The following is a 25,889-nucleotide window of genomic DNA, read 5'->3' as shown; positions in this document are numbered from 1 at the left end:
ACGATGCTGATAACATACTGATGGTTTTAGTTGTTGCTCGGTAGCACTTACTCTGATCAAGGACTTTTCAGTCTCTCCTGGCAGTGAGGAGGGACACAAGAAGCCAGGAGGAAGCAGAAACAGGACACCTGACCCAAACTAGCCAAAGGGATATTCCATACCACAGCACTTCATACCCAGTATAGAAACTGGTGCAGAGTCACACAGAAGGCCCACATCACTGCTCAGGTCAGGCTCGGTATCAGTCGGCAGGTGGTGAGCAATTGTGTCATGCATCATTTGTGTTTACCGTCTTTTTTTCCTTTCCCATCTCTAGTTTTATATTCTCTCTCCTTGTTATTTCCCTTACCATTAGTAGCAGTAGTAGTATATTGTACTTTAGTTTAATAACCTAACTAAACTGTTCTTATCTCAACCCATGGGGTTTACATCCTTTCAATTCTCCTCCCCATCCCACCTGGGTGGGAGGGAATGGGGGGAATGAGCGAGCAGCTGCTTAGTGCTGAGTTAACAGCTGGGTTTAAACCATGACATATCCTGATGCCACTTCATTAGCCTTGAAAACACTTTTTTAAAACCAAAATCATCATCAACTGGGATTGAAAAATGATAGAGTGCCACTCACACTGTCTGTGCATGGCACTGCTTGAAGCATGAAGCCCACTGCTCAGTCTCATGTTTGTGAAGCAGAATCTCTTGCATTTCTCCGCAAAGATCTGGTTTAGGCCACTTAGTCCATAACTGTTAATAATCTAAGCAAGCTAATTTCAGAGGGATAGTCACAGTGCAGCACTTGTACAACTAACTCAGGAGTCTAAGGGATTGTAAGGAAATAGTTAATCCAACCAGACTTACATCCTTAGGACAAACAATTGGTCTTCAGCACTGAAACACCTTCCACAGCTTTTTAAATTGTGGTGAGCTTTTAAAAAGGCCATCAGCATTCAAGAGTTACAGCTGGCATTAGCAGATGTTCACTGGCAAATATTCACTTAGGCTTCACACAGAAAAATCCACTTCCTGAATGAAAAGTAGATTATGACACAAAAGCAAACATTACCACTGGCAAGGTAAAGATCACCTCTTTGTCTCATTCACTGAGTGACTCAAATGTCTCTTGCCTTAAATCAGTAGAGGAAAGTAATGAATTCCTTTAAAAAAAAACAAAAAGGAAAATTAAATAAGACAAACTTAACCTCCAGAGCTCTTAATCTGTTATCAGTTTATGCAGTTGTGAATTAAGTTATTCTTTAGAGCACTTGTATAGTCAATTTGGGGATTCTAAGCTACTTCTCAGTGCCTTTGTTTTCCAATATGAATCTAGGAAAACTTCCAAATACGATAATTCTTGCTTAGGTTTACACTTCATTGCCTTGATTATGCTATTTAGGAAAAAAAAAACAAACTATCACAGTCTTTTTATAGCTCTTTGGCAACATTTCTTACTGATTTCCCCCATCACTCAAATAGCTTCTTCTATTAGACTTATATCTTTAATTTCCTTCTCTATTGCCATATTATTTCTTCCTCTTATTCTTTTCCTGTAATATCAGTATTTCTTTGTATAACATAAACTTTCTCTTTAAAGGAACAGATTTCCTAATTTCTTTTTTACTTCAGGTGCTGTTTGAATTTCTGAATTTTCTGTAAAGTTCCTGTATGGAACTTTTCCCATTAGAGAAGCTGCACTTGCTCCATGCTTTTCCTTCTGTTTCCTTTGGCTCCAGCATCATCATTTTGTGGCTCTAGCATCTCACTTTGTAACTAAACTGACCACTCCAGTAAATTTCTTTTTTAGCATTTTCCTTAGGCTTTTTTTCTCCCTGAATTCATTGCTACTGAAGTTGGCTACTTAGAGCCAGCATGTTGGCCTGCATTACCCATTCTACCCACTCAGCTCTAATATGAGCCCTTCTGCATGAGTGTTTCAACAACTCAGAGGGTTGTATGCCGTATACGCTTTGATTTCTTATTTTGTGTGCCTCTCCCACTCTATCTCCTTTACTGCTAAGATCTAGGTTGTCTTGGCAGCAGGAAATGGAGCTTTGGTGTGAGGCATTGACTATGCCACAACCACTGAAAAAGCCAGATTTAGTACTTGAAATTCTGTTAAAACAGACATCTTGTATGGAAACAAGAAAAAGCTTAAGGAATAGTCTGACTTGGAGATTCTGAGAGATTCTACTCTCTCTGTAAATCTTGCCATAAAAAACAACTACAACATCACATTTCCTAATAATCACCATCTCTGTCATAATGTTTTGAAGGATTATATCCAGAGAGGTTTTTTTTTATGAAGAAGATCACTTACTGCAGTAGGAAACCGAACAGCATAATTCAGTGTATTTGGTGTTTCATTTTTATATATATCAGAATACATACAGATGTCTTTGTTTGTAATCATTGTTTTATGATCAAAGATATATTGATGCATACATATATTAGTGTTAATGGGAATTTTAGGTCCAAAGCAAGGACTACTTTCTGAAGGAAACTAGGAAATGCATAGTGTATTTTGTATACTGTAATTCTAAATTGGTGTTGGGAAAGATAAAAAAAGTGGTTTTATCTCCTTCCAAAAGCTCCCATTTGAAAGAGACCTTAGGGAACCACTGAGAATCTTTGTCTTAATGAATGTCTCTAAATTGGAGAGACATTAATTCGATGGATGGACCACTTGGTGGATAAAGAACTGGCTGGATGGCCGCACACAGAGAGTTGTGGTCAATGGCTCAATGTCCGGCTGGAGACCAGTAACGAGTGGTGTCCCTCAGGGATCGGTGTTGAAACCAATCTTGTTCAACATCTTTGTTGTTGACATGGACAGTGGGATTGAGTGTGCCCTCAGCAAGTTTGCCGATGACACCAAGCTGTGTGGTTCGGTTGATACGCTGGAGGGAAGGAATGCCATCCAGAGGGACCTTGACACGCTTGTGAGGTGGGCTGATGCCAGCCTCATGAAGTTCAACCATGCCAAGTGCAAGGTCCTACAGCTGGGTCAGAGCAATCCCAGGCTCAGCTACAGGTTGGGCAGAGAAGAGATTCAGAGCAGCCCTGCGGAGAAGGACTTGGGGGTGTTGGTTGATGAGAAAATGAACAGGGGCCGGCAATGTGTGCTTGCAGCCCAGAAAGCAACCGTATCCCGGGCTGCATTAAAAGGAGTGTGACCAGCAGGTCGAAGGAGGTGATCCTGTCCCTCTACTCTGCTCTTGTGAGACCTCACCTGGAGCATTGTGTGCAGTTCTGGTGTCCTCAACATAAAAAGGACATGGAACTGTTGGAACAAGTCCAGAGGAGGCCAGGAGGATGATCAGGGGACTGGAGCACCTCCTGTATGAAGATAGGTTGAGAAAGTTGGGGCTGTTCAGCCTGGAGAAGAGAAAGTTGCGTGGAGACCTCCTAGCAGCCTTCCAGTAGCTGAAGGGGGCCTATAGGGATGCTGGGGAGGGACTCTTCATTAGGGACTGTAGTGACAGGACAAGGGGTGGTGAGTTTAAAATGAATCAGGGGAAGTTCAGGTTAGATATAAGGAAGAAATTCTTTACTGTAAGGGTGCTGAGGCAGTGGAATGGGTTGCCCAGGGAAGTTGTGAATGCTCCATCCCTGGCAGTGTTCAAGACCAGTTTGGACAGAGCCTTGAGTGACATGGTTTAGTGTGAGGTGTCCCTGCCCACTGCAGGGGGTTGGAACTTGGTGATCTTAAGGTCCTTTCCAACCCTAACTATTCTATGATTCTATGATTCTGTCAATGAATCAACGTTTGTTTATTTGTTCTTGATGTACGTTGAGTCTGTCTTCATTTCTTTGTTTACTGAGAACTGAGCAGTCCAGGACAGAATTAATTAATAGCAAACTTCCTTTCTAGGAGTGCTCTATAGAGATGAGAAACCTCTACTTTTATATACATATGGAAAGAGTTTGACTAGCAATCTTGGTATATGTTGCTGGGGCACTATTTATACAGAGCTCTGCTTACTTTGAAGGGTCTTTGCTTTGCTTCAGATTTTCTTCCAGCATCTTTTCTCTGAAGTTCTCCTTTGTGTCTTGATTTTGCTCATGCATTACCTTCTTTCAAGTTCTACCAAGTTCCAGCTTTACCTATATCAGTTTTCCACAATATTTTGCACTCTTAAGCTAATATGTACTAGGACAGAGGAAAAATAATCGTGCATAAACTTTGCAATGATCTCTAGGATCCTAATGTGTATAAGCAATGCATAACTGCTTAGACACTAATTCTTAGTTTAGAATCACTTGGTCTTTAAATCTTAACTTCAAGATTTGTACAACTTCTGCACAGTGCAGTTATGTGTTATGTAAAGTTCTTGCCAGAGAGATAAGAAATAGGACCTGTCAAATCAAATACAAGTTTATCCTCCAACTACACAACTCTTACATCCAAGTGTGTTGTGATAGAAGTACAAGAGTCCTAACCATGATTTTTATCAGGTAGATTTCCGGGGGGGGGGGGGGGGGGGGAAGGTTGCAATGAGTCTATTTGTGTCTTAATTGGTTTTATATTCTCCTAAAAAGACCAAAAATCAAAATTCAGACAGTGCTCTGATATTTCATTCTGTGGGTTGTTTTTCTTTTCTCTAAGAACAATTATTTACAGCAGCAGTGTAGTGGGAGGTTGTTATGTGAGATCTTTACTTCAAAAAGCTTGCGATTAGTATGAGACACTACAGGATAGATTCAATGCGCAGACAGTGTGGGAAGGGGAAAAGGTAAAGTGCGAATCTCCAGTGTTTGGCAGTTTTGAAATACATAAACAAGAAAGGCTTAATTTCAGTCACTTCTTCTTGCTATTAGCCCAGTACTTTAGAAGTCACTCATTACAAGGGCATACGTGTGTTACTTCTGTTCATAACAAAGAAAACCAGAAAAATTTATAGAAGTATCAGATTTTGATTTAAATAGAAGACCTGTCAAAATACAGCATACGGTGTCAACACTGTCTTCTGAGTGTTAGGTTGTATCATTGCTGTTCATGTCAAATTATCATAACACGCATGTCGTTGCCTCTTTCATTTAACCTTAAAACCAAGCCTGACAATTATGCAAGGAACAAAGTTTAAACAGAATCCCTACATTTAGCAGCCCTGTCCACTAGCAGTCATTCTCTCTTAGTGCTGATGAAGTTGTCTAGGTACGAAGAATCCTCCAGTGTTTCATAACAGCTGAATTTCTTTCCAGTTACCCAACCCTTTTCAGTAGCTCATTGTCACAGCCTGTCTGATAATTTACTGATACTAAATGCCCTAAATTCTTCTATTTACAGCTGTACTATGTTATACTATATTTGAGGAGCTGTTTTTTCTGCCATCTTGCATAATCTTTGCAAGGAACCTTTGCAGTAACTGTAGAAGTTGGAGGATGGCACTTTAAATCACAATGAAGCATTCCATATATAACATTCAGTGTGAAATATAGGTCACTGGAACAGGCTCCCCAGGGAAGTGGTCAAGGCACCAAGCCTGAGTTCAAGGACTGTGTGGACGATGCTCTTAGGCATATGGTTTAGTTTTAAGTAGTTCTGCAACGAGCAGGGAGTTGGACTGGATGATTCTTATGGGTTCCTTCCAACTCAAGATATTCTGTGATTCTGTGATTTCTGTTGACTTACGTCACATGTCTGAAACCTGTGTCTAACACCCTTCTTTACTTTTTTCCTCTACCCTATAATTTCTCCATTCAGAATGTATGTTTTCCGGGGGAGGGACCATTCACTGCTCTGCTTATAGGAGGGCAACCTATTGTTGACTTCTGTGGATATAGTGGATTTATATGTGACTAAATGTTATGTGCCTCTACAATAAACTGCTTCTGACAATTTTCTTTTTATTTTCTTTCTATAGGAGTAAAGCTTAAATAGGGAAAGTTTATTGTCACCATTCCCTTCCCTGATTAATTTGTAGTCCCCTATTATTATACTTGCTTATGTTAAGTACTCTTGTTTTCTGCTAAAGCATAGAACTAGTAATACATTCTCTTACTTTTTCCATACTTCCAGAAAACTGACAAACTTTCACATTGAAAATCCTTTTTCCCCATCCAGAAATACCCTTTTCATTTTCTGCACCTCATAGGCAATCCATTATTCTGTATATCACTTTGTACCTCTTATTGTAATGGTAAATGTCATGTCAAGGATGGAAGGACTTGGGGTGTTAAGTATTTCTGAGGTCCTGGCCATTCATGCCAAAAGGTGAATTTGGACATTTTATCTCGATAGGTCAAGTAAGGCAGTTTCTGTAAATGATCTGGTGTTCTTAAATTATTATTAAATGTAGTTTTATGTTAATGATGATACCTCTAGCAGAATTTCACAAAGGACTTTTCTACTGATAAGACTGACACCTCGACCCATTATGATTCTATGGTATTATCAATACTGCTGTGTCACTCTTTGAATATGCATGTACTAAGAAAACTGTAATTTCTCCCTTGCTTAATACTGCTTCTGTAATCTTTAGTGCTGTTTGTCTACAGCTTTTTTTCCCAACATTGTGATAACTGCAAGGCTGTGTCATTTTTTGTGTCTGTTTCTGCATTCAAACTCACCTATCTGATTTCTCCTTTAAGGTGAACAATTACAGTCTAGAAGAAGTTACTCATGAAGAGGCAGTAGCGATACTGAAGAACACATCAGATGTAGTGTATCTGAAAGTTGGAAAGCCCACTACCATTTACATGACTGATCCATATGGCCCACCAGATATTACTCACTGTAAGTGACTTCTGCAATGCATTTTGTAAAGAGATGATTTGTCATATGATTGTGGATTTTTTTCATAGCTTGTCCAAAATACCCCATTAAAGCTCATGAAACAGCTTGGAAGGCTACAAAAATGAAACACTTACTGCTACTTAATTATGCTACACTCATTAGATGTTGCAAATAATGTAGCTCTGCTGCAGTATTTCTGCATCAAAAATGACAACGTAGCTGATGTGCTGCTCTGCTGATTCCAAATTGCCATTGTCCAGGTAATCAGACTGAACTGTAACTCTTGTGACAATTACAGTAATATGTAAATGCAAATATATATTTTTAATGTATTAGATTTGTAGACTGCAATCCTCTGTCCACTGAAAAATTAGAACTAGCAGCAAACCACCTTGTACAAATACAGTGAAAAGCCTGGGGTGAATATACATCATATACGAAGAAAATATTTAGTTGGAATATAAAAATCCTTCTTTTTATGTTGACCGCCTCCTTGCTGATGTGCTTTTTGTACCCATGAGGATATGACAGCAATTAGGATCTTCAGTCTCTCATATCTGTCCAACCTACGCATGTCTTCAGGATTTACTCAGTTCTCTTTTGTCTCCTTATCTGAGCGTCTTAGGCTCCAATCTAGTCTTTATCTCCTGCCATCATCTCTTAACAGCTTGACTCTTTATTTTAGTTTGGGTGTAGGCTGTCTTCACAAGTTATATGTAGTTATGTTGAGTATTGATGACCTACTGATGAATCTAAGTGCTATTAATACATGCCATTCTTATACCCCTCCTGCCAATCCTCCTGGTGTTCATACATAGGCATTCCCATTCCCTGTTCATTCACAGCAATCTTAACATTTCAGTTGCAGCTCTCTGTATCACTGGTGCCTGTTAGTCTAAGCAGTGCATTACTGGAACTACCTTCCTTCATTTATGTGTTCATTAAAAAATGTCTACTTTGGGTTCAAATATCAACAGGGACCAGCTGCACTATCTAACAACTGCATGGCAGTTTAATTCTTGACGAGGCCTTTGGCAACTGATCCATTCCCATCTTGATCTGCCACTAATCCTGGGAGCATTTAAGGCCAACCAAGGGCTGGGAAAGGCAGGTTTTCCCAGTAAATGACACAGAGTTAAATTTTTCTGCACTTTTGCATAATGTTGCTCCTGTGGTCTGACAAAGCTAATGGAAAAGCTAAATATCCGTAATGCTCCTTATTCAGACTGCTCCTTAAAAATAGAAGGGAAGGGTTTGTAACTTGCACATCAGGTGGTATACTCAACTGTGCTGAGGATACCTATTTAGCTAGCAAGTGTTACAACAGGTAGCAATCATGTTGCTCAGTAGCGATCTGGTCTGGATCTTAGCAAAGCCTGAGAAGCAAAAATGCTAAATGTTCCTATGCAATCTCCTGCTTTATAATACTTTCAAATTAATAATTTGGGAGCTCTAAAACAGTGTGTTTTATTAGGTCAGGTTATAGATCAGCAGCATATGAGAAAACAGAAGTAAAGAATATTTGCAGTGGCCCACCCCAGGCTGTTGGTGCATACAGATTCATTTATCCTCAGGGAACCTTTCATTATACCTACGCATTGAGAGTATTTCAGAACCGGTAACAGCCTTTCCCTGTAGAGATATTTTGCCTTGAAACATTCTGTATCAGTATCTGAAAGACTGAAACTAATACTAGAAAGTTTAGCTGTCGTCTTCTCATAAGAAAATCAATCATAGCTCATTGCAGAAGCACATATCATGGCTTTTCCCATTTATCGTTTCCTTTTCTAGATTAACTAGAGATGGGATATGACTGTTATTACATCTCTTCAGTCATAAATATCCCCAGTAACTTCAGAATAGCAAAATGCAAGCAAGCAAGCAAACCCACAGCCCAAGAATAGATTCAGACAGCACAGTCCTGTAATTTTCATTATTAATCATTACTGTGTAAGAGATTTGCATCCACTTTCTATTTTAAGTGTACAGACTTACAATCATCTCAATAACAGCTATGAAATTTCAATTATATTGGGAATTTTGGCACCTTTAGTAGATCACAGCTTTAAACCTTCACCATACATAATTCTTGCCATACATAAAATTCCTGGTCTTATCTTACCTTAAGCCCTTACTATATTACTCCCATTGCGGTATACTGGAGCCAAAAAGAGGAGCGTGCTTTTAATGTAATTTTCTCCTATTTACATTTCCTTATTCAAGTCAGTCCTAATTGAAGAAAATGTTTCCTGTTTTCCAAACTGCTTTTTCTTATTCATATCTGCAAAGAGTCAATTGCTGCAAATGAGCCATAATAATCATAGTTATTAGTAGTATTAGTATTAGTACTGTTAACCTTTCAGGAAAATTCAGCTGTTCATTCTTTCTTGTTACATTTGAAGCTCTCTCAGGCAGAGATTGTCTGTTTTGATGTTATTTATAGCAATGAGCATGTTCTTGGTTCACTTGGTGCTCTCGTGACATCTAATCAAACATGGAAGTGACTAACTAGAAATGCTTATTCTTGCCATCAGCTTACTCTCCACCAATGGAAAACCATATACTCTCTTCTGGAAACAATGGCACTTTAGAGTACAAGGCATCCCTGGCCCCTATCTCACCAGGAAGATACTCACCCATTCCAAAGCACATGCTTGTGGAGGACGACTACACCAGGTCAGATGCTTCTCTTTATTTATTACTTTTCATGATAATTGCAAGGGACATAGTTAAAGCGTTCCATTCACCTCAGATAGAATATTGCATAGAGTTATTTCCACTCATGTTCAAGGGAAGATGAATTGAAGCTGTTACAGGTATGAAGACAACTGAGAGAAAGATCACATGAATGAAGGCTGACGGGAGGTCTGTGTTGTCAGTCCAGTCCTGCACTGATTCCTAAACAGGATGGCTGCACTAAAGCAATGTGGCACTGAGAAAGAAAATCTACTTAGCACAGCTAGATGTCAGGATCAGTGACTCATCTGGATCACTGCATGTATGGGTGGAGGGACTGTATGTGCATTGTACCAGTCCATGACAGTACACTGGGAAAGGTCCAGGTTGTTTAGGTTAGCAAAATTGAGGCTGAAATAGCCTGTGATTGTTCTATGTACACGCATTGGAAAATAAATGTCATTCAGAGAAAACACTATGGGAAAAGAAAAATAGTGTATAAACTGACTGCAAATCAATATTGGAGGGAAACTGGAAAAAGTCTCTTAACCATTACAGAGATCATAATATGAAACAGTTTTCTGTGAGAGCAGAGAGGTTAAAAGGAAACTGTTTATGCAGTAGTACTTGATACCTTCATATAAAAGGAGTTCTTTGATGTGATCATCAGCAAAATGACCCTGGAAATTGCTTCTTATCCTTTTTTAATCCCAAAAGAATTGTACTACTCTATGGATGTCTGGTAGCAGAATTGTATCTGTGTAGCTGGTTTCCAGGTAGAAGAGAAAATAAGAAAATGCTGGGTAGGTTCTTTGCCTTTTGTTAGATCAACGCTGAATGTCACTGATGAGACAGCGTGTTTTTATCTTTTTGTTTGAAGAGCACTACCATTCACTTAGGAGACAGCAGCTGTTAACGTCTGTAAAATGAGCCCCCATTATAATGCCACAGAAAATGAGAAATTAATCCTTTTCCTTTGCTGCAGTATAAAGTCATTGTATTTAAAGCTAGGAGGGAGCCGTTCCCATCATCTGACCTGACCTACTGTGTGTATCAAGCCAAAGAATCTCCACTTATGTATTCATCAGCTTCATAACTTGCTAATTTGCATTTAATTATTTTTGTTGCATATGATTACAATCTCAAGCTGCTGAACTTGTTGGATGAGACAGATTCAGAGTAACTAAATTGGGATACAGTGTTTGATCAGGACATAAATGTATGGTAACCACACCTTGCTTCCCTATATTGGCTAGAAGAATCTCTCTGTTTTGACTGCGGATGCAAAGCTTGACATTGCTTTCCTTCAAGTTATGAGACATTCAGTTAGGATGAGTTTTCTCCAAAAGGTTCCAAGAAGTTATATTTTTTAATTAATAGTTAAACCATTGATTTCATTAAGTTGTGCATCAAGGCTTTACCTGGGTTAGCACTGACCTCTAAATACCTGTGTATAGGAAGAGCACCAATGTAGCATCTGGGTTACAATGTTGAAGGCTTTGTTAATGAGCTGAATTCTCTCCTTCTATAATGAGATTTCAGCAACATTTTTACTGAGAAGGATTTAAAAAAAAAAAAAAAGCTTAAAAATGGCCAAAAAAATCAATCTTACAAGTAGATAATAGCTAAGGGGTTCAAGAAAGACTTCACAGAAAGTGAAGTCTTCCTCAAAAGGGAGACAACTTGCACTGTGCAGTAAAAGACCATTTAACTTGTCAGAAGGCCTGGAAGGTAATGAAGAGCTATCTTTAGACAGTTCTCTGTTTCTCTGTGTTCCATGCAGCTGATTTTATCTAATTATTTCTACCAAAAAGAAACCCAAACAAGTCATATAAGAGAAGGCAGTGACAGTCCGAGCCCATTAGTCTGCTAGAAAGCACACTTGCTCAAAGAACCATGCAGGTTTTATATTGAAAGTAATTAGTATGTCTTTTTGATCTTTTAAGGAAGAAAGATGCATTTCTATGCTGATATTTTTAGGGTTTCTTTAAACAAGTTAATTCTGCTGGTTTGGCTTCTGACAGTAAAAGCAAACACTGGCACAGTCTGGTTCTTGACTGAGGTATTCACACCAATGTCCATTTTGTATTATTTGGGGGGAAAAAAATGAATGCCCAGAGAAGCTGTGAAATACTCCTCTCCTGTGTTCTTGTTCCTATCTGGGCTGATATCCAAAGTCTTCTCTGGCACTGGCACTATTGACAGGAGAGTCTGACTCTACAAATATGACTTTCTGTGCAAGGCATGTGGCACTAGCAGAAATAAAGGTGTCGAGTAGTAGGAGCAGAATGCATCCATGCAGAATGCCCTTGAATGCATCAGAGCAAATCAGATGAAAATCTCATCATTCTAAACAAGTATTTACTTCGACCTGTTGAAAAGGAGGCTATTATGTACTTAATTATATTAGTGTTAAGAGTTTATATGCTACACTGTTACCCAGGATACAAAAGCACAAAGGTAAAATGAATGTAGTCATAAGGTAAAGGAAATTCTTGCCATTGCATTTCCTTACTTGATATATATCATACAGCACTATCTGAGAGGCACCCAAACAAGAGCCAGAGACCAGGTTTCTCCTCTGAGTACAATGATAACATCTTCAAAGCAGAGTCATTTAACCCTTGAATGATGCTGAGCCTTTTTGTTTGCTTTAACCATCCACATAGCTAATTATTGCCTATTGATTCAAGTGGGACTATGGAAAAGGCCACAGTTAACTCTCACAGTGATTTTCACAGCCGTACACTGAGAATAGTGAATATACTCTTTCTGTGCAGTGCCACTGGATTTGCAGATGAGTGCCACTAAAATAAGAAGATATTTGGAACACCTTTTTTGCTGACCAGTTTAGAGTTAAAATCTTTTGGGACATTAATTATCATATTGATAATTTTATTGAAACTTATAGGTTTCCTCACATATTTTGTTATAATTAAGATGTTTGCCAACTACTGCAGTGCTGTCCATTAAAATGACCTGGTTCATGCTGCAAGGGGTTTTCAGGCCTAATTTACATTTTGATCACATAGGGAAATTTTACCTGTGCAGTCACAATATGGCAACACTTCCAGCAGGTTTTCATTTGTGCCGGCTATATTTGGAACGGTAACTTCTCCACTAGAAGAGCTTTTGCAATTGCATAATTATTTCTGCATGTGATTTGAGTGAGGCTGATGGCAAGCTTTCTTTTAACTTACTTGCTATAATGAAGCTATTGGTAAAGCTTAAATGGTTGAATATTCATCTCAATTTGTCCACTTCTTCTTGCTTTCCTTTTTTTGTCTTTCTTTTTTTTTTGCTCCAGTCTTAAGGTGTTTTTTTAACTAAATACTCATATTTTGCAAACAAAAATAAGTGTTTCTGTTGATAAAAACTTAGATTTTTTTGATCTGATATTGAATCTGCATCTGAAAAAATTCAGATGAGCTCTTGCTTTATAAAATGAAGGGAGAAACATAACTTAATCCAAGCAAAAGAGAGAGAAAAAAAAATGAATCATCTTTAGCCACAAGTTTTAATGAAGCTGGATGTTGTCTTTTAATTACTGAGCTTTTTGAAATTGGGTATACAATTGGTCCAAAATGCTGCCAATGATGGGCATAATTTACTTTTTGTTTTGTTGGATACATTTTAAATTCTCTCTGGATAGAAGCTTTGCCTTCCTTCATTTTTTATGAGGATTGTCACCTTTTAAAATCTAAATGAAATAACAATGTCAGGTTAGTAGTATGGGGGATCAAAAGTGGGTAAAAGCCAACTCTATCAATACAGTCATCACATTCAATACAATCATCATCAGTCCTCAAGTAAGTCCTTATTTGTTTTAATTTCTAGTAAGACTAAAGTGTTGTGCAGGTAATGCAGGAGATTCCTTGACTGTTGCTGACAATTTCCTAATGCTGCCATAGGGGAGAAACAGGAATAATTCTCTGCTTGACTTGATGCTTACATAAAGGAAAAAACTAGAGGCAGAGGTGGTGATAAATAACAGCTGGATCAGAGTGACCATGAGCTGTTTCAGTTCGTGATTCAAAGGAAGTGTAACTAGTCAGCAAGTTATGAGTGTAGACTTCAGAAGAGCAGACTTCAGCCTTTTTGGAGAAGTGCTAAGCAGAATCTCTTGGGATGCTGCCACAGAGACATAGGGTCCATGAAAAATGGATGATTTCTAAATAAGACTTGTTGAGAGCTCATGAATGAACCATCCTGTTTAGCAGGAAGGCAGAGCAGCAGAAGGCCTTCTTGGCTGAGCAGAGAGCTTTCTGATGGCCTAAAATCCAAGATATAGGCAAGCATTGCTCACCCGCTTAATGGCAAAATTGAAAAGCTGTTTGATTTGAGCTAAGACAAGGGTTATAAAGGAAAACAAAAAGTGATTCTTCACTTATTTTCAAAAAATAAGGTAGGATAAGACAGACTATACAGAAAAAAGGTGAAGTACACAACATCATCTTTTAAGGGACCAGAGGTAATTGAAATATTCAGCATAGATTTACCAAAAGCAAATTATCTGCTTGTCCAGCCTGGTGGTCTTTCCTTATAAAAGCTGTGCGGATGATGGGATAACAGTGGCTGCCCTATACCAACCCAGGCTACAGCACAGGTCTTGCCTTGATTAGGAATTCCTCTTTGCTGGATGAAAACACAGCTGACTCCAAAGTCATACCTGACCTATGCCGTAGCTCCCACAGATGTGTGTCTGGATCTGCTGTGGGACACACAGTGATTCCTTTTCTCCACTAGCTCCTCTGGGGAGTGGCTGCAAAGGTATTTCTCACACCTCTTCTGTGGGCAGGAGATGCTGCAACACAGGGAGCACCCTTTAAAACTCCTCCAACAGCATCTCATCCAAACATGAGGAAGTGTTGGATAAACACATTGAACTAATCAATACCTGGAAAGAAAATATGCTTTATAAAGGTTTGGAAACCTTCTGGATACCCTTTGGATATCTCTTGGATTATATGCTGTCACATTGCTCATCAGCTTTCTCCCAGCATGGCTATGCTCATTTGCATGCAAGGGGCTGACTTTGGTGAGACTTTTGATACAGTCTCCCACAGCATTCCCATTTGAAAGAGTAGACTGTAGGAAGAGACTGGGTTGGGAACTGACTGAACCAGTAGGCTGAAAGGGTAGTGATTGCTTGATATCTGTCAGGTGGTCAGTGATGAGCAGAGCTGCTCAGGATACCTTGCGCGTCAGTGAATATCTTCATCAATGACCTAGATCATGACACAGAGTGCACCTTCAGCAAATTTGCAGAGGATGATAAATGAAGGGGGAGTGGTTAACATGACAAATGACAGAGCTGTATTCCAGAGGTATCTTGATATCCTCAAGGACTTGACATTGAAAAGCCTCATTAAGTTCAGTAGGAAGAAGACTGCACCTCAGTGCTGTGCAACAGCAGCACACACTTGTATGGGCCATGAAACAAACATGAAACTGCTGCTTCATTGAAGATGACCTGGAGGTTACAACAGATGCCAGGCTAAACATGGACCCGGGAGTGCATCTCATTGCCAGTCAGGTAATCAGCATAGTAGGCTATAACAGAAGCATGGCCAGTAGAAAAAGATGAGTTATTTTCTAGAAGGCTGTGACCAATTCCCCTACTTTAACTTGAAAAGTGTTGTGGAAAAACAAGAGTTCTCAGGGTCCTAAATTGCCTGGAGATTAGAGGGATATTGAGGGAACTGAGGCTTGTTTAATGTTGTGAAGAAGAAGTTAAGGGGCAGTTTAAGAGCACCCTATAAGTACTCAGTAGCAAAGATGGTGAAACTAAACTCTTCTCAGTAGAGAAGGACCAATGGCCCGAAGCATTTCCTTTGGATGTTCTGGTTTCAGTTTGAGAAGAAAACAATAGACAGTAGGTGGGTGTAGCAGTGCTATAGCAGGTTTCTTAGTAGGGTTGTGAAATATCCACCCTTTGAGATTTTTAGGCTTTGGCTAGATAAAATCATGGCTGATCTGTTCTAGTGTTTGCAGTAATCCTGCTTCAAGCACAGGATTGGATGAGATGACCTATACAGATGCATTCCAACCAAATTTTCTATGACAGTAGGAAGAAAAGAAGTGTTGTTTTATTTTAGGATTTGTGTGGTATGTTCATTACTTGTACAGCTGAGAGAGAATTGCAGTTTACTCTTTAGCAGATGTCTGCCTTCCTATTTGCAGAAATGTTGAAATTATAACCTAAAAATCCTGTGGCTCTTAGCTGTACATTCCTTCTGTCTTAATGAACAAGATCAAGAAAGAGCCATAAAAACAAAGAGCTACAGTCTTGAGTTTTTACTTCCTATTTAACTTCAGGAAATGATGACATCAAAATTCTGTGCTTCAGCTAATAAAAAATTCACTTTAACATTTAACTCTGGCTGGATAAAAACTCATGGATGGAAAAGCTGAGTTCCCGGTTTTGCTGTGAAAAGCATATTTGATTTTTTTTTACACGTATCTTCGCAAAATAACATTTTCTGGATGAGGAGGAGGTGCTGGGGACTGGGAGGAAGAAAAAGAAGAGCCATGAGTTGAAGTCTCTGGGGGGGGTTATTCCATTTTGAAAGTACCATTCCTCGACTGCTTGTTTACTTATATAAACTTGCTGGTTGAGTATATTTTATGGAAACACCTTTAAGTTTATATTGATACACAGATTTGACTTTCCAGTATTAAACTATAGCAACTAACATTATGGTTTGTGTGTTATAAAACTGTAAGTCATAGTTTTCTGATGTGGTTTTATGAAGCATAGCAGTAGGTAAAAAGAACTGCAGTTTTTAGTTATAAGTCCTGAAAACAGTTCCTTTGGGATTCTTTAATGAATTGATTTAGTTAATCCATTGACAAAATCTATATATTGCATGTTTTAAAAGTGTGTATTTGCTGAAAACAGTTAGCTGCGTAGTTCTTGTGTGGGAACAGAATTGAAACTCACGTTTCCCAGATGATCTTCAAGTAGCGTAGGTAGAACTTTCAGATGGTGATTTTTACACCGTGTTTTTGACCCGATATTACTTTATAAGTGATGAGTAAAGGACACGTGGAAGTGCACAGATGCAGTTATATGAATATGACATGCAATTGCAAGCTCTCTATCGTGTCACCGTGCCTAACCCAAACTCAGCATGTCAGCTATGCCCTCAAAAGAATAAACTAGTAATATGGGGAGACTGATAATTCCTTTAATGTATTCTTATTAAATTAGTTATAACTTGGGCAGATTAATTGTTTAAGTTAATATTTTCGTGCTCATTTTTTGCCTGGCACTGGATTTATTTATCTAGGAATAGAGAAGTTTGTATGTTAATTTTGATTTAAAATTCAGTGTAAATTATGTCTATTATATTTAAAATAATTTTAATTAACTACTGCTATTACCAAATTAAATTGCATTTAGTTCCAACCATAGCTACTTGGTCATTTAAGGGATGGAGGGAGAATTACATGTCTTAGTTCATGTTCTGTTCTAGTCTAGTCCATCTTAAAAATTGTGGTGATATTGTATATTAAGTACTGTAGTATTCCACACATAGCTTCACAGTGTTGAAATATGGGAGAAGATGGAACTTAATCCACATACCATATCCACTGCATTTGTGAAAATCCATCTTAATGCCAAAAAAATATTAGTCTTTGGAAATCTGCAGTTTATTTGTGTTTAGTATTTTTTGCAATAGAACTCTTCAGATTCCGTATTGCACATTGAGGTATATCAAAGCTTCTCACTTCTGTAATAGTGACTCGATTACTTTAAAAGCCAGCGTGATTGAGCACAGCATTATATGGCCAAATATCATTTTCTCTCTACTTATTTCTTGCCCCTCTTTCTGACACAGAAACACAAGCAAGAGTGATTCTGTTTTGTGTTCGGAGTGCTCAATTCTGTCAGATTTTAACGTTGAAGAGACCAGAGGAATAGTGGGAGTGTGTCTGGCAAGGAATTGTGGTGAGATTGAATGCTAGCTAAAATGAGGGAGAGCTTGTCACTGGTTGTGTGAGAATGGAAATCATAAAAAGGGAAGACTGGTATTTTTTGGGTATGTAAACTTGGATTTGGAAGTGGAATTCAGGAGAAGGAAGAACATAAGTAGAGAAAAATAGTCTGGAGAAGTGCAGCAATGAATTTCAGGGCTGCTAAACCAGCGACTCCCTCACAGTGAGATATGAGGTCTGGGATAATCAATATCTGTGCAAGAAGACTGGGGCAAGGAGCAGACGTACAGAGCAGGTAGGAAAAGTTGCTGTTAAGATGCTGGCAGGATCAGGCTAGGGCCATGTCTGTCTGGAAAAATGGAGAGGAACCCTATGGTCCCACCAGGCACTCTGTCATGGAAAGCCATCTCCATTGCCTGTCCGTTTGGAAGGTGACAGCCTACTGCTGCTACTGGTTTCCCCCTGTCTCTCAGAAGGCAGAATTCTTATGCTCTGCCTCTTAAGTTAGAGACCCTGCTGATTATTCAGTTGTATTCAGTATAGTGTCCCATAATAGGATTTCTTTCTTGGGTTAGTCTTCAATTAATCTAAGGGATTATTAAAAAAAACCCTCAACAATTTAGAAGAACCCTATTTGAGTTGCACATTAAATGTTCAGTTAAGAAAAGAAAAATATAAGCTTGTCTGTATAACCTTAAATTGGATCCTTGGTGAAATAGGATAGTACAGAATTTAGTTATCATCAAAAAATATCTACTGGTAAAACACGAGTCCACAGCTTTTTAAAAAAAAGGTCACAGCTGTATTTCTTAGCAATCATATTATTCATTCCTTTCAATGAGGCATGAAATCATTAAATTGCAAAGCAGCTATTTGATATGTATAATGTATTTAATACATAACTTTTATCTTAAGCTAATAATTTAACTTTACAAATGCATAGTAGTTGTCTGCCTATCATAAGATTTCATTTTGCTACCCCAAATTTATTTTAAATAATAGGTCTTTCTTCCAAAGAATAATTTATGTTAAAGTAAAAATATAGTTATTGTCAAGTCACCAAGTAGTCTGCTATGTCCTGAGTAAGCCACACTGATTTAAACGGACCTGTCGGAGATCCCCAAGTAATAGGATTTGACTATTTCTAATACAGTCAATGGAAGCTACTTATTACTTAACACTTTAAAAGAAAAAAATCAAATTCCAGACTCTGCTTTAGCGCTTGTATAGAGATTTTTTGAAATGAGCTGGTAGGATTAGCAGTGATAATGCACATGGAAATAGTAAGTAACATTTAATAGTGCACAGAGGAAAAAGATAGCCCCGAGTACATACTGCACATGTCATGGACATGGACTCTTAAAGCAGCTATTACCAGTTAGTCCTGTGACATTGTCAGCTCAGTACTCAAAAGCAATCAATAAAGTAATTAAGAATGGAAATAGGATCTGATAGGAAAGGAAACAGTGCAAAATATAATGTTTTCCTGTATGAATCTATGACGCATCCAAGCCTTGAATACTACATGCAGGCAACTGGTGAGAGCCCAGAAGAGGGTGACAAAGATGGTCGGAGTGTAACATAGTTTGCAGGTGAAGCTAAATAAATAGTTCCAGTATAGAAAAAAGATGTCAGAGAGAGCTAGAAGAGAGCTCTGCAAAAGTACCTGTGGCATAGAAAAGACAAGAGGCAACTACTATTAACACTTTTTTACAACTCAGATACAGGGAGTTTACAATGCATTGCCAAGTTTAAAATACAGAAAATTTAAGGTTTTGAAATGTTACCATATATTATCAATGTGCAACCAAGGAACAGGCTTACAGTACACAAAGTTAGAGGTGTTTGGGTATCTCACATGATTGGTTTGTGGGACTCATTGCCCCAGGGGGTTGTGAAGAACTAGGGATAGAAAAATGTACAAATACAGACGAGGATAAGTGCTCGAATACATGGTGCATAGGCCTACTGACCACTGTTTGCTTGGATTTAGTTTCTGGTCTACATGGTCCTTATCTTGCTGAGTTGCAGCAGCTGGGCAGGGAAGGGCTATTCTTTACTGACCCTGTTTCCTACAAAGTCACTGCAAATGACTAGGGCCTTTGGTCTTACAGTCTCACCATTCCTAAGAGAAACAGCCTTCTTTTCCATTACTGCAACAGAACATCATTACTGATTATTTTCAAATTAAGCAGCCATTTCCTTTCTTTATTCCTAATGTCTGAGAATAACAAGTGTAGAGTTGGGTGCAGAATATTAAAAGTTTTAAATTATGCATTTTCATAGACCATTTCATCTAAAAACCCGTATGAAGACAGGCTGAGAAAGTTGGGGCTGTTCAGCCTGGAGAAGAGAAGGCTGCGTGGAGACCTCATAGCAGCCTTCCAGTATCTGAAGGGGGCCTATAGGGATGCTGGGGAGGGACTCTTCATTAGGGACTGTAGTGACAGGACAAGGGATAACAGGTTAAAACTTAAACAGGGGAAGTTTAGATTGGATATAAGGAAGAAATTCTTTCCTGTTAGGGTGGTGAGGCACTGGAATGGGTTGCCCAGGGAGGTTGTGAATGCTCCATTCCTAGCAGTGTTCAAGACCAGGTTGGATGAGGCCTTGGGTGATATGATTTAGCGAAAGGTGTCCCTGCCCACAGCAGAGGGGTTGGAACTGGATGATCTTAAGGTCCTTTCCAACCCTAACGATTCTATGATTCTATGAAATGGTATGGTTAAGAGGAACAAAGCCATTCTTACTCTTCGTTACTGTGCTAAAAAGAATTGCCGTGATCTAAGCACTTGTTTTGCAGTTATAGTAAACTTTAAGCCTCATGAAAATAGCAGCTAATAATGAAAAAGCTGAGAAATCATTGATTATAGAAGAATTTCCAGAAAAAACTAACGTAATGTACTTCAGGTGTTTTCTTCTAGCTCTTCACACCCTGCCTGTGTCTTTCATTTAATGGAAAGAAACATGCCATATAAATGATTGGGTCTTATTTGAATTGCCAGGACACAACCTATGAAATAGAATCGACTTTCAATTCTAAATAAATCTATTGAATGATAATGTATGTGTTCTCCTAGAATATTATATGAACAAGAAATTGAAAGATGTCAAAAGGCGTATGCAAATCACTGGTTATTAGAATCATAGAATAGAATCATAAAATAGTTAGGGTTGGAAAAGACCTTAAGATCATTTAGTTCCACCCCCCCTGCCATGGGCAGGGATGCCTTGTGCTAGATCATGTCCCTCCAGGCTCTGTTCAACCTGGCAAAGTCGAAGAGTTCGTTTATATTAAAATGCTATTGATTTTTTGTTTTAATAGTGCTATACTTTTAGCAACAGTTCTTTGCACACTTCCCAGCAACACTTTATTAGCAGTACGAATGCATTTGTTGTCTTTACTGAACTTGGGTACAATTAAAAATGGCTACTCAAAAAAGTAAAGTTGGAAACTTGCAGCATTGTGAGATTTATTCTCTCTCAAATTGAATCTAGCATTCCCTGGCTGTAGTCCTGCATAGTCAATACGCTGTGAGAGCTTAGCTGGTTTCTTTCCATATCATAAAAGCTTTTAAAATGTTTTGTAAAATTAAACTGTTAACAGTTATTATGCTGCATGTTGGCAACTGGATGCTGCCAAACAGGATTCTGCAATAAAAAGAAGTTAAAATTGAATTGAGGACCCTGCATGGCGCTGAGGAGAGAATGGTTTTAATAATGCCATTTTCTTATAACTTCTGCTGTGCAATAAAGCCAGCCTGAAACAATAACACAGTGATCCAAACAAGGAATAATAAGGACTACAACCAACCAGGAAGATGTCTTTTCTTTACACAATCTGTTATGAAATAAATAAAGAAAGCCAGTGTCAGATCAGTGTTCTACCTCCCACCGTTACGGTTGTTACAGTTAGCTCTTCCACCAGTTAGTTATATCTTTCTGTAGAAATTGTGTCTCACTGCAGTTAGGTCTATTCTGACTGACAGGTCCAGCTTTCAATAATTTTGGGAGAAATATAAGTGACGAGAAAATGTTGTGTTGGAAGAATCATTTAATAAATCTTGTTGATATTCTTAGTTATCTTTTAGGGTTTATGGGGGAGAATAGGGAGGTGTCGTCCAAAGTAGGTATGTACTAGTTTGCCATAGGGAAGGTGAAGATTCAGGAGGATATTTGAAGACAGTCTGTTGAAGCAAGTATCCCATGTTACTTCTAAGGATTACTGGCCTACATGAAGCACAGTTTGTATGAGCAGGACAGTGATGTGCCCAGTGGATATTTTGCCATTATTTAATTTATATTAAATCTAATTGGGAGAGAAAATAAGTTTATACTGATCTGAGCTGGACCCTTGATGTTACATATTGCTTGTTTTCAAGTTCTTGTTTTTCTTGCCAATAAAATGTGCAGCCAGGGCCCAGCCATGCAACTTAACAAGGTATTAGCATGTACCTTTGAGTATTATGAAGGTGTCTAAAGAAGTAGTTCAGTCCATGGTCTTAATGACCTTGAAGAATTACATCTGATGGTAAATAAGTGCCTATGATGATCTCAGACCAGTTCATAGACCTTACAAGGAGTGTACTCATAACTGGAATTAGCCAACACTCTGAATCCTATTCTAAGCAAAGAGTCCAAGCTTTAAATGGATAAGAAGTTTGAATTCCTTTTCTTAACCTTAAGACCTTTCTTTTCTGATGAATTAGAAAGGGTGTGGTGTTAGCTAGGTCACAGTATCGCATAATACCAATGAGTAGAGTGCTTTATACAACAATGTAGTGACTTGTTCTAATTTTCTATTATCTTACCGTCCAGCAAGATTAAAAAGAGTGAAAAATGCTAAATGTTTTAAAATCTGGTGGGCTTCACAAGAGATTTTGTTAGGGCCCCACGTTTCTATTAGAAGGATTAATGTGGTCTCAGTATCTAGGTAGATGTTAAATGTTTACCTTTGTTTTGCTTTCAGAAGCAGTTTGTAACCCAGTTCACAAAGCACTCATATCTGTCCATCTCTGTGGCATGATTTGTGTCTCAGCACAAGGTTGGATGGTCACTCACTGATGACTCAGTGTAGTTTGAGCATTCACAATATATCCAAAGGGTAGAAACATTCGTATTGTCTACTACTCCGAGAAGAAAAGTAACTTGAATATAGGAAGCTAGCAAGTGGTTTATGGACTGGTTAGTGTTTTAACCCATGGAGAAATCTACAATTTTTATTCATCATTCTGCACTGTGGCAACACTTCAATTTTCACAGCAGGTATCATTTATATTCGATATTTGTACTGTTCTTTAACATACTGCCTAAAAGCAAAAGTGATTTCTGAGGGAATGAAAGACAGTATTGGTCTGAAGTACAATAATAAAAGTGGTTTTCCTCTGGATTTTTTTGTACTGAAAGCAGCAATTGATTTAGTAAATAAATTACTGGATCCAACCCTCTGTAACAAGTCTGAAATATGCTGATAAAAAAGAATTGCTACCTTGACAATTTGTAAAGGGATTTTCCTAAATGCTTGACAGAAAGCTTTATACCACAATGAGTGGCAGCTTTGCTATTTTGATATTTGTTAATCTTAAAATGCCATTTTTATAACTGTAAAGTTTTCCCTGGGAAAGTCAGGCACAAAGAGTTCTCAAATTGTATGTCAGATTGCAATGAATAATGTTATTAGCAGCAAATGAGACCAAGTTTTAAGTAAAGCAGCTACTCCTCTTTCCCCAAAGGACAAAACCAGAAACTAATAACAAAGGAAAATCTGTTCTCTGTTATCTGCCAGTGCATCCACAATCACAATAACTTCTGGTACCTGTGAAAGTCACAGCAAAAACCGCACCCATGTGAGGCACAGTGCAGCCAGAAGAACAGAAAGAGTTCATTAACTGCTTGGCCTCTTGATATTTTCAGGCTTCTGAAATCAGATTTTCATCTAGCTGCTCTGTATTGCTGTGATTAAAGGCAGTGGCATATCCTGGATCTTCTGGCAGAAGTGAGGATATGACAGCAATTGCATCTTGGCATCCTTTACAACAGAAACATCAGGAAATTATGAGTCAAGTTTCACTCTGCCGGTAGTCCCAGAGGTATCTGCTGGGCCAGCGCTGTAGTTGAAGAAGTTGCATGATGGGAAATGTACTATATGGTGCTTTTTGCTTTTAAAACTTTGCTGGTTTTCTCCTGTGGATCCCTGGCTGATTGGTACTAAAGGCTGCATCCCCTTCTCCCCTCTCCCTTGTTGGCTCCCTGGGAGGTTTGTGGTAAGTATTGCCTCTAGGCATTAGGAGAGAAGTGCTTTAGGGTCAGTGTCAGCTGATGCTAAAGTATCAGCTTTAGGGTCTTATCCTTCTTATCTAGCTTTGCAGACTGCTGTCTGTAATTTGGAGCAGCAGTGCAAGTGCAACTGCAGTACCCTTGTCAATGAGGTTACCTGCTTCAGATGTGGTCTGCATAATCAGATTTTGAAGGCTGAATCTGAAAAGAGAGCCAAGAACTCCTGAAATGAAATGAATTGCCTGCCAATGAAATGAATTGCTTACATGGTTCGTTACCATCAGTGTTATTACAGGGTATGGATCACTTTGACCACAGTTCTACTTGCAAAGTCCCAGCTCATTGAGGCAGGAGTATATTGTATTAACAAGTAATACGTACTTCATTTAATTTTAAATTCATGGGTAAAAAAATACATCTTTTTAGGTAATAAACGTTTTCTTCAATGCAGTACTTAAAATCAAAATCACAGAAAGCTGTGCAGAAGTAATATTGTTAGATTTTATGTATATATATATATATTTAAAGAGAGTATGTGGGAAAATTCATAACTGAGCTTCAGAGATAAGATGTTCCGTTTCAGTGCCACACTTCCCATAAGCCAGTTTTATGGCCCACTTATATTGTGTGTATTGTTAGATGCAGTTGCTTGTATGCCATAATGCTGTGGTATCGTTTCCTTTAGCTGCACACTTGTCAGAAAAGCCCTACTGAAAAGGTCTTGACAGAATTGCTGTGCATGCTTTTAAAATGATTGCTGTGTTTTCTCAGTCACTAATACACACCTGATCTTTTACTCTTGTCTCTGTATCACCAGGCCTCCTGAACCTGTTTACAGCACTGTGAACAAACTGTGTGATAAACCACCTTCTCCTAGGCACTATTCCCCTGTCGAGTGTGACAAAAGCTTCCTTCTTACAGCTCCCTATCCCCACTACCACGTAGGCCTGCTCCCTGACTCTGAGATCACCAGGTACTGCATGCGCTTCTTCCTCACCTCCTTCGTTTGAGTGCATGAACATCACTGGATTTATCGCATAGTTTGCATCTTCACCATAGATCTTTTTCTACAGCTTATGCTTGTTTTTAACCATGCTTTCACATTTGCACCACTGGAAGATATGTGCTACCGCAGTATGTAATTTTGGTCATCCAAAATCCAGTGATGAATGCAGGCAATGTTTTGGTCCATTGGAATGGTGCTCTAAAATAGGTTACATGATATGTATCACATTTTAAAACTGAATTCAGTATTTCTTTCTCTGTGAGAATGAAAAACGCTTAAAGCTTCACTGAAAGCTGCAGCAATTCGGTTTGATTCAGTCATTTTATTTCTGTGTTGTGCATACTTTGATCACTGAGCATCTTTGGGTTTATAGGGTGGCTGCCTAAGCCTTTCAGATGCGATTGAGGAAAAAATAATCACCTCCCTCACCATGCTGTGGTCGAGAATATATCTAAACTTTAGCATTCCCTATGCTAGCTGTGCTAAAACCTAAAGTGTAAAACCTAAAGTGACGAACATTTCCTTAAATGAAGTAATGGCAGATATTTCTATAAAATATTATCAGTGACTGCCTCCTGAGAAATATTTAATAAAGAAAAACATACCCTCCAAAAATGTATCTAGCATAACCCAGCTATTCTTCTGTAGTCTACTGCAACAGTAGTAAGCTATTTGCAAGCAAGACTTGGGAGATATAGGAAGAGCAGGATACAAGTTTTCAAGATGTTGAGTGCTTCCTTTGTCACGGAAAATACTGTCAACTTCTGTATTCTCGAGTGGAAAAAAAATAATTGTATTTGGAGCTTTGATCACAGGCAATATCTACAGAAAACACTTGTCAAAGAAAAGAGTAATGTGGGAAGAGTAAGAGCAGAAGCGTGTAAGTGGAAAGTAAAATGGTAAATTAATGTAAGATGCACTAACAGGAAAGAAACCCCAGGGATTAGAAAAACAGCTGTGAAATGCATTGCAGTGCTGTGAAATAGAAAGCTAAATTAAAAAAGCAATAAGAGAAATACTAGTGAAAAATGCAGCAGATGTGGTAAGACCACGCAGAAGCTGTTTGTTCTTTAGAATGAAAACTGTGTAGCTTCTAGAATTTGTAAACAGATGCTTAATCATTGGACAAAGGGATTAGTCAAGCTGTGCGGTGCAAGTTTGGGTGAAGACACTGATAAGGGCAATGTTTTATAAAGGTACAAATAACTCCAGAAAGGTGCTAGCTTGGAGTATTGTGCACAGTTCTGGTGTCCTCAACAT

General features: G+C 38.5%; 1 protein-coding gene across 37 annotated transcripts in view; it reads left to right on the top strand.

Moving 5' to 3' along the window:
* DLG2 (discs large MAGUK scaffold protein 2) overlaps positions 1–25,889 on the top strand; it is a 998,920-nt gene that overhangs the window by 722,531 nt on the left and 250,500 nt on the right. For 32 of the 37 annotated variants that reach the window (XM_061457946.1, XM_061457944.1, XM_061457945.1 and 29 more), the window contains 3 exons: positions 6,586–6,730; positions 9,265–9,406; positions 24,441–24,596. In XM_061457946.1, coding sequence (XP_061313930.1) covers positions 6,586–6,730; positions 9,265–9,406; positions 24,441–24,596 — 443 coding nt within the window. The remainder of the gene's footprint in view (positions 1–6,585; positions 6,731–9,264; positions 9,407–24,440; positions 24,597–25,889) is intronic. The other 5 variants (XM_061457957.1, XM_061457959.1, XM_061457960.1 and 2 more) reach the window with 1 other exon arrangement.

This window comes from Pezoporus flaviventris, unplaced genomic scaffold (assembly GCF_033815535.1).
Source record: "Pezoporus flaviventris isolate CSIRO_AGI_PZ_B2104156 unplaced genomic scaffold, CSIRO_AGI_Pfla_v1 ptg000025l, whole genome shotgun sequence".
NCBI lineage: Eukaryota > Metazoa > Chordata > Aves > Psittaciformes > Psittacidae > Pezoporus > Pezoporus flaviventris.
This window is presented reverse-complemented; position numbering and strand designations above follow the sequence as displayed.